Source organism: Sminthopsis crassicaudata, chromosome 2 (genome assembly GCF_048593235.1).
Source record: "Sminthopsis crassicaudata isolate SCR6 chromosome 2, ASM4859323v1, whole genome shotgun sequence".
NCBI classification, from domain to species: domain Eukaryota; kingdom Metazoa; phylum Chordata; class Mammalia; order Dasyuromorphia; family Dasyuridae; genus Sminthopsis; species Sminthopsis crassicaudata.
Window position 1 is genome coordinate 608,785,924 of NC_133618.1, and position 10,047 is coordinate 608,795,970.

Here is a 10,047-nt window from a genome sequence, read left to right on the forward strand (position 1 = left end):
TAATTTTTATTTAGTATTTATTATCCCTCAGTTATATATAAAACAATTTTTAACATTTGTTCTTAAAACTTGAGCTCCAGATTCTCTTCCTTCCTCTTTCCCTACTCTGCCTCATTGAGAAAATAAGCAATTTGATATAGGTTATACACATGTAGTCATGCAAACCAATTCTATAAGTCATATTGTGAAAGAAAAAATAGGTCGTCCCCCAAAAAATAACCCAACAAAACCTCAAGAAAAAAATATAGTAAAAAAAAAAAAAAAAAAAAAAAAAAAAAAAAACATGCTTCACTCTGTATTCAGACATTATCAGTTTTGTCTGGAGTTGGGTAGCTTTTTTCATCATAAGTCCTTCATTGTCTGGATTCATTCATCCTGTCTTGGATCATTGTATGCTGAAATATCTAAATAATTCACAGCTGATAATCTTACAATATTGCTGTTCCTTTGTACACAGTACCTTTCACATTGCATCAGCTTATAGAAGTCTCCATTGAAGTCTTTTTTTTCTGAGAGCATCCTGCTTATCATTTCTTATAGTTCAATTGTTCAATATTCTTTTCTAGCTTTAATGTTAGGATTCTTACAAGGTGCTAAATCATTGGAATGGATAAGAGACAATAATTATCTAATTTAGCATGGTTCAGTATGATTGATTTGATCCTACAAGGAGATGTTAAGGGCTAGAAGTTGAAACAAAGTGCTTAGTTCACACTTTTAAAGGAATTCATACCTTTAAAGGAGTTTACACCTTTAAGAGAGCATAAATAAGGAGGAGCTGACAAGCTCACTAGAGAAAAAGCCTGCTCTTGGACTTCCAGGAAGATCCACAAGCCCACAGAAAACACAAGCCCACTCTGGGAGAAGGAGTCAAGATTAATTCCAATTTCTACCTTCATGCTGGCTGGAGACATTGCGAGGACAAGAGGCAGAAGCTGGAAGAGACAAAGGACTAGTGACAAGAGATCTCAGGAACCAAGGAGAGTGATAGGCCTCTAAGAAAGCTAACCGGGCCCAGGAAAAGATTCAGGATTGTGAAGGACACATTAAAGGATCTGGACTTTAACTCCTGGGTGCATTTGGGATTATTGAACTGAACTGAAACTAAGGCTAACTCCCAAAGCTCCCCAAGAAATCTGCTCCCACACTGATACATTGTTGGTGGAATTGTGAATACATCCAGCCATTCTGGAGAGTGATTTGGAATTATGCTCAAAAAGTTATCAAACTGTGCATACCCTTTGACCCAGCAGTGCTATTACTGGGCTTATATCCATAAAAGATCTTGAAGAAGGGAAAGGAATCTGTATGTGCAAGAATGTTTGTGGCAGCCCTCTTTGTAGTGGCCAGAAACTGGAAACTTAGTGGATGCCCATCAATTGGAGAATGGCTGAATAAATTGTGGTATATGAATGTAATGGAATATTATTGTTCGGTAAGAAATGACCAATAGGATGATTTCAGAAAGGCCTGGAGAGACATGAACTGATGCTGAGTGAAATGAGCAGCACCAGGAGATCGTTGTATACTTCAACAACAATACTGTATGAGGATCAATTCTGATGGATGTGGCCATTTTCAACGATAAGAATGAACCAAATCAGTTCACTCTAAGAGATGACTATGAATCACTACATAGAATTCCCAATCCCTCTATTTTTGTCTGCCTGCATTTTGTATTTCCTTCACAGGTTAATTGTACACTATTTCAAAGTCCGATTCTTTTCATACAGCAAAATAACTGTTTGGATATGTATATATATATATATATTTTGTTTAATTTATACTTTAACATATTTAACATGTATTGGTCAACCTGCCATCTTGGGGGGGGGGGGAAGAGGGGAAAAATTAGAACAAAAGGTTTGGCAATTGTCAATGTTGTAAGATTACCCATGCATATATCTGGTAAATAAAAACTATTAAAATATAAAAAAAGAAATCTGCTCCCAGATAACTATTATAATTTAGAGAAAAAGAATATTACACTCTAATATTATACAATTTAATTAATATAGTTTTGAAATACTGGCTTACCTTCTGCCTTCCTCTCTTTTTCTCCTTTTTTTCCTCTTATCACAAAGTCCACAATAATGATTGGATGTGGAAAAGAAATAAAAAGTAGAAGAAGAATTTAAGGGAATATATGAGAGCAAGAGTATGTTGGATTAAGATGATGAGTCATTATGCCCAAAGAGCTATAAAACTGTACATACTCTTTGATCCAACAATATCATTGCTAGGTCTCTATCCAAAGGACATTTTTGGACTTATTTGTCCAAAGGACAAAAAGAGAGAAGAACTTATTTATATAAATATATTTACATTAGCTTTTTTGTGGTAGCTAAGAATTGGAAATCAAAGGATACCTATCAATTGGAAAATGGCAAAACAAGCTGTGGTATATGATTGCAAAGGAATACTATTGTACAATAAGAAAAGACAAGCAGAATGATTTAAAAAAAAACCTGAAAAAACTTAAATAAATTGATCTAAAGTAAAGTGAACAGAAGGAGAACATTGCATTCAGTAATAGCAATATTATCCAATGAAGAATGCTTTGGCTATTCTTAGTAATACAATGATCCAAGACAGTACCAAAGGACTATTGATGAAGTGTACTATCTGCCTCTAGATAAAAAATTTATATATTTTTTAATAAAGACTGAAGCATGTGATTTTTCTCTTTATTTTTTTCTTTTGAGTTTTCTTGTACAATATGGAAACATTGCATGCACATATATAACCTATACCTGATTGCTTACCATCTTAGGGAGGGGAAAAAGGAAAGAAGGAAGGAAGTATAGAATTTGGAACTCAAAATTTTAAATAAAAACATTTTTAAAAGTTGAAAATAAAATAAAAAGATTGGTCATTTAATATCTTAGTGTGTTTTAATCAGATAATCAAAATGACTACCTGAAATCTTTACCCTGAGAAAATGAGAACTTGGAGTAGAAGAAAGTCTTAAACAAAGAGGGAATAGTTTTGGAGCATGAGTAATTTTATGGTAGCCCAGGCCTGGTGGATAAGACATTAAAGTGTCAGGTATTGAGTAATTAGAAGGAATATGACAATACTATATACATTACAGATTCAATACTGAATTAATCAAACTACCAAAGAGTTATTTTGGTAGCATTTTGGAAATAGACAAAATAATAAAATTCATCTAGGAAGAATCTTAAGGGAAGAGTAGAGGGGAAAGTGGGTAGGGAATATAATACCAAATGTCCAACTAAATTAAAAAGCAGTAATCATCCAAATTATTTAATATTGGTTATTTTTAAAAAGTCAAACAATGGAGCAAATTGTGTATATAAGACCTAGAAGAAACCAGACATAGTAGAGTAGATAAATCTAAGGACATCAACAATTGGGCAAAGAGCTCAAATTACAATAAATAAATAGATAGATAGATGAATGAATGAATAAATAAATAAATAAGCAAGCAAGTAAATAAATAAATGAAAAGATAAACAAACAAACATAAATAAATAAGTGAACAAATAAATAAATGAATGAATGAATGAATAAATAAATAAATGGATGGATGGATGGATGAATGAATGAATGAATAAGTAGATAAATAAATTTTTAAAATGACTGGAAAGCAAACAAGCAGAAATTAGGTTCAGAACAATATCTCATACCGTATATCACAATAAACACCAGGTGGATATATGATTTAGATTCAAAAGGATATGTGTACATACACAAATACACAAGCACATCAACATACACATATATTAGAAGAAGAGGAAAGGAAATACTTTTCACACTGGGCAAACTGAAAGTTCTTGATCAAATGAGAAATAGAGATGATCATAAAAGATAAAATGGAAAATTTTAATTACACAAAATTAAAATATTTTTGCACAAACAAGATCAATGCAGTTGGAGTGGTAAGAATAGCAATTAATTGGGGAAAACATTTGCAGCAAATCTTTCTGATAAAAGTCTGTTATTCAAGATATATAGGGAACTGATTCAAATATACAAGAACAAGAGCTATTCAAATAGTCAAAGGATATGAACAGGCAATTTTCAAAAGAGAAAACCAAAACCAAAAAAGAAAGTATGAATAAATGCTCCAGATTACTAATAATAAGAAATGCATATTAAAAAAAACTGGGATTCTACCTTAGGCCCATTATTGGCAAAGATGACAAGAAAAAGAAAATGCAAAATGTTAGAGGGGCTGAGGGAAAACAAGTACACTAATAACTGTTGGTGGATGATGAATTGGTTCAATCATTCTAAAAAGCAATTTGTATCCCTTTGGAGCACTAAACTGCACAAATATAGAATTTGACCCTTTTTAACAATGATACTACTATGAGATTATACTTCAAAGAGATTAAAGACAAAGGGAAAGTACTGAAATGTACAAAAAAGTATTTAATAGCAGCATTTTTTTAGGAAGAATTGGAAATGAAGTAGTTAACCATCAATTGGAGAATAGATTAACAAATCTATAATTTGTTTAGGGGATTATTATTAAAAGGGATTATTATTGCATTATTAGAATATTACATAATTAGTATTATTTGAATGATTACATCATTAGAAAATATAAAATGGAGGAATTCAGAGAAACCTGGATAGATTTGTATGAATTGATATAAAGGAAGTAAATATAACCAATAGTATGACCAATTTATACAATGACTATATTAATGTAAAGGAAACTTAACTTTTAAAAATATAAATTTTAATTTATTTCAGTAAATATTTCCCAACTATATTAACTTTTTAAATGTTCATTTTTAAAAAGTTAATATTCCAAATTCTCTTCCTTCCTCCTCTTCTTCTCCTATTTCTTGAGAGAGTAAGCAATATATATTGATAATACTTTTTAATATGATATATTGGAAAGTCATGCAATTCATATTTCCATATTAGCCATGTTGTCAAAAAAAATCACACACACTAAAACAAGAAAAATAAAAGGAAACAAGTATGTTTCCATCTGCGCTCTGAGTCCATCATCAGTACTTTCTCTGGAGGTATTCATCATTCTTTAGAATTGTCTTGAATCGATCTTCATCAGAATAGTTAAGTACAATGTAATCTTGGTTTTGCTCACTTTTGGGTGGGTTTGGGTTTTGTTTTGTTTTGTTTTTTGTAACCATGTTCTTTGTCATTTTTTATAGCAAATAGTATTCCATCATAGTCATACACTACAACTTATTTGGCCATTCCCAACATCCCCTCAACTGAAAGCTAACAGAGATTTAAGAACTCAGATAATTGCAATCCATTTCTAACTCCAGAATACTAATGATGTAGCATGTTTTCCACTTTTCCATTTTTTTGGCAGGGAGGTGATATATTTTAGGTACAAAATGAGACATAAATTTTCAGGTGTGACCAATGTATAAATTTGTTTAGCTTGATTATATTTATTTATTACAATGGAAAGATTTTATTTTAGTGTAACACACTATTGAAATAATTATTTCTTTTTAAGCCTAAGGGTATTAGAATGTCCATTCAGGTTCAGATGTTGCTTTAAACAAATTTATATTAGCCAAAAAAAAAAAAAATGAGTTGTATAGTCACAATCTCTCTATATTTGTTGTGAAAGAATCCAACCATTCTGGAGAGCAATCTAGAATTATGCCCAAAGAGTTATCAAACTGTGCATACCCTTTGATGGAGCAGTGCTAGTATTGGGCTTATATCCCAAAGAGATACTAAAGAAGGGGCCTGTATGTGCCAAAATGTTTGTGGCAGCTCTTTTTGTAGTGGCTAGAAATTGGAAAATGAATGGATGTCCATCAATTGGAGAATGGTTGGGTAAATTATGGTATATGAATGTTATGGAATATTATTGTTCTGTAAGAAATAACCAACAGGAGGAAGAATACAGAGAGGTTTGGAGAGACTTACATCAACTGATGCTGAGTGAAACGAGCAGAACTAGATCATTATACACTTCAACAATGATACTGTATGAGGATATATTCTGATGGAAGTGGATATCTTCAACATAGAGAAGATCTAATTCATTTCCAATAGATCAATGATGGACAGAATCAGTTACACCCAAAAAAGGAACACTGGGAAATGAGTGTAAACTGTTTGCATTTTTGTTTTTCTTCCCAGATTATTTTTACCTTCTGAATCCAACTCTTCCTGTGCAACAAGAAATTCGGTTCTGTACACATATATTGTATCTAGGATATATACTATAACATATTTAACATGTATGGGACTGCCTGCCATCTAGGGGAGAGGGTGAAGGAGGGGAAAATTCGGAACAGAAATGAGTGTAAGGGATAATGTTATAAAAAATTACCCATGCATATGTACTATCAAAAAAAAGTTATAATTATAAAAATAATTTTTAAAAAACAATCTCTCCATATTCCCAGTAAGAAAAATTCCTGATGTTTTGGCAAAGGTTTGACTCAGCGTGAATTTACATTTTAGCTTAGTTTGCCTTCAGGGTAGATGGACCTCCTTACTTTCTCTTCTTTGTCACTAGGAGGTCTCACTTTTTCTTTGTTCTTTTGCTAGTTGCCCCAGAGCTACTAGATTTCTACTCTTTTCTTTCCTCTGCCAGACTTCCAAATCTCTTTCAATTCTAAATCTTTAGTTTCTGATTTTTCACTGTTCTGATATTTTATGCAAGATTGTAGAAAACTAGGATTTTTCAGTCTGAATACTCTTCCTGTCAGCATCACTCTGGTTCATCCAAGGACTTTTCATTCTTAATCCAAAATAGTTGATTAATGAATTGATTGAGATTTACTCTAAGAAGCATGAGCCAACTTGATTGAGTCTTTCCTATCTATTCTATATTTCATATCTCCCTAGTTTCTTTAATATGTTGTCTCCAAATAAGTGCCTAATGTCTCTTAGGATAGTGCCTGATATGTTTGTGAATGGACTGATTGATATCTATGAAATTTAAAAGAAACCTAGTCACAGATCTTCCCTTCATATTGGGCACATCTTCTATGAAAGAGTTTTAGGACAAAATGAACAAGAGAAACATAGGATATTGGTATTTAAATGAATTAATATTTATTTTGATATTTATATAAATTGATATTGGTATAAACCATTAATATTTATATAAATCATTAATATTTATATAAATAATCATTTTAAACTTTGCAAAATGCTGTATAGGAATTATCTCATTAGAGTTGTGCAACAACTGTGAGAGTTTGTTACTACCTGAATTATTAATTACATTATGTAGATCAAGAAACTGAAGCTCAGAGTGGTTAAAGCAGTTGTGTATAGTCATATTGCTAGGTTAAAGGGAGCATTCAGACCCAGGTCTTCTTGACTCCCAGACTAGCAATCTGCCGGCAGTGGTAACCAATTTTTTTTTTTGTTCCTTGAACTCCTTCCAACAGCAACAGCAGCAGCAAAACTGTGCTATGAACCCCAGTGTAATTTAATATACCACTCTCTCCTCTCTCTCTCTCTCTCTCTCTCTCTCTCTCTCTCTCTCTCTCTCTCTCTCTCTCTCTCTCTCTCTATTTATATATATATATATATATATATATATAGACATAGACATATGTCTATATATAAAGCCTATATATAGACATATATATGTCTAATATATATATATATATATATATATATATATATATATATATATACTTAGACTTATTCATTAAATGTTTACAAAAGCTATAATGATAACTTTTGCTCTCTCCAAAAAATCTCCAAATTAAAGTGTACTGTATATATATAATTAAAATGTACTATATATGCATGTAATTCATATTCATATAATTCACATAATTATGAAATATAATATTTTATTCTACATATAATTATGAAAACCTATAATGTATCAAACATATACATGCTTGTCAGAGAAGAAAAATTTATTTGTAACATAACTGAGCAATTATTATTGCTCTAGACTTCATTTTTAAAAATTTAGCACAAATCCCTTGGACCATCAACTGCAATCCTGCAAAGGGTCTGTGAACCCTTAAAAGGTAATCACTGCACTGTGCTCCAGTACAACTCAATTACTTAGTCAATAAACATTTATTAATCACTTAACTTTAAAGATAAAAAGGCACATAGAAGCAGTGATCTACATAAGTGGGGAGAGCACTTGTTGCCATTATGGGATTGTTGTATTGTTTCATGTGAATTAGTCCTCACTTATCAACTCTTACAAGAGTGGATGGGTAGAGCCTAATTTTTAATATTTTGCTGTCTTCCTCTTTCCCAAACCCAGCACATTACTGAGCAGGCTCTCAGTAAATACTGAATAAATAATAGAGGTCTGTCTACCTTTCTTTGTATTCCCAGTACTTAGCACAGAGCCTGATATACTGCAGGAGCTTAATAAATCTTTATTGGCTGACAATCATTTCTTTTTGATTACAGATACTAAGCCAAAGAGATGTGGATCCAAGAATATTCTGGTCATTCTTGGTTTCTTATTTTTCTTGGCTGTAATTGCATTAATCACAGTGGGTCTAACACAGAACAAGCCACTGCCAAAAAATGTTAAGGTAAGTCAAAGAATTTATGACAATTTGGAGAGACAATTAATCTGCTATTACCATTCAATTTCTCTTTGTGTTCCCACCAAGCTTCTTTTATTACGTAAGTATGCTAACAAATGTTAAATAATCAACTGCAAGTCATACTTTTAAGCTCAATCTACATTATTAATATCTTTCCTTTCACTTTTTAAAGTGTAGACAATCAACAAAACAATAAATCGAATTCTGATTTGTAGTATTTACTGATTTCTGAGATGATGCTTATACTAAAAATTTCACAATCAGTTTGAGCTGGTTCCAGGATATCCTTACTTATAGTCTACCAAATCTTGGAGTTTTAAAACCTGACCTTCTTTTCTTTCAATTTTGGATTTCCTTTGTTAACTAAACTCTGTGCAGTGGTTATCGTCCCAGTTTGGGGAAAATGCCTGGCCTACACAAGCTTGTCCTGAGTGATGATACTCATCCCTGATACCATCAGAGTTGAGGGATATTTTCTGGCTGATTCTCCTAATCCTTCAGTCTTAACCATGGCCAAATATTTAATTACATACTTGTTTGTCATAGGATCATAAAGTCATAAATTTGAAGCTGGAAGGGATCTGAGAGGTCTTAGTCTCTAACTTTTCACCCATTTTGGAGATAAGGGAACTAACTATACCATACTGTGGGTAAGTGGCTGGACTGGGGCCATAAATTATGAAGAATTTGAGTCAAGATTTGAATCTAGGTGTTCCTGTCTCCAACTTCCCTATCAACTGGGTCATACTTCTTTCTCTCTTATCTCATTTTCTTTTCTTTGACTTTATCCTTCATCAATATATCCTAGAAAGCTTTGTATCCTTTTCCTATTATGTGTCTTTATGATATAGCCTAATCCAGACCTGTTCTGTTCTGGTAATTTTATTTCTGTACTTGCTCAACTAAGCCCATGGCAACCAGTCCTTCATTGCCTGCTTGGCCTGGGCTAAGTCCATCACCCTAATTCTCACTTCTCCAGCTTAAAGTGAGCTACAGTGAAGTCATTTGTGCAATTATATTGTTATCTGAAACTACATTCTCTACCAGCTTCCTTTTCATTTTCATTTTAGATTTAATGATACCATCTTTGCAATGTTCTTTTTGCTTTATTCAGGTCTACAATTGCAGCTGGTTTTTTTTTCTTTCTTTTCAAATTTAATTTAAAGTCCTCTTGATTAGTTCCTAAACATATCCTTCTCATTCTCCACCCCTTCCAATCTGGTATTATGGGTCTTATTCTTGTCAATCACAAGCATCTACACAGCCAGCTTCTTCCAAAGTGATGACCACCAACTAGAAGAAAAGATAAAAATAGAAAAGGTCTAAGTTTCTATACTATACTCTTCAAACTGGCAAAAGAAAGAAAGAAAGAAAGAAGAAAGAAAGAAAGAAAGAAAGAAAGAAGAAAGAAAGAAAGAAAGAAAGAAAGAAAGAAAGAAAGAAAGAAAGAAAGAAAGAAAGAAAGAAAGAAAGAAGAAGGAAGGAAGGAAGGAAGGAAGGAAGGAAGGAAGGAAGGAAGGGAGGGAAG

The 10,047-nt window shown here is 32.3% G+C and overlaps 1 protein-coding gene across 1 annotated transcript in view; it reads left to right on the forward strand.

Annotated features, from left to right (window-relative positions):
* Positions 1–10,047, forward strand: part of ENTPD1 (ectonucleoside triphosphate diphosphohydrolase 1) — a 104,420-nt gene that overhangs the window by 59,740 nt on the left and 34,633 nt on the right. The window contains exon 2 of the mRNA XM_074295940.1: positions 8,377–8,504. Within this exon, the coding sequence (XP_074152041.1) occupies positions 8,377–8,504 (128 nt within the window). The remainder of the gene's footprint in view (positions 1–8,376; positions 8,505–10,047) is intronic.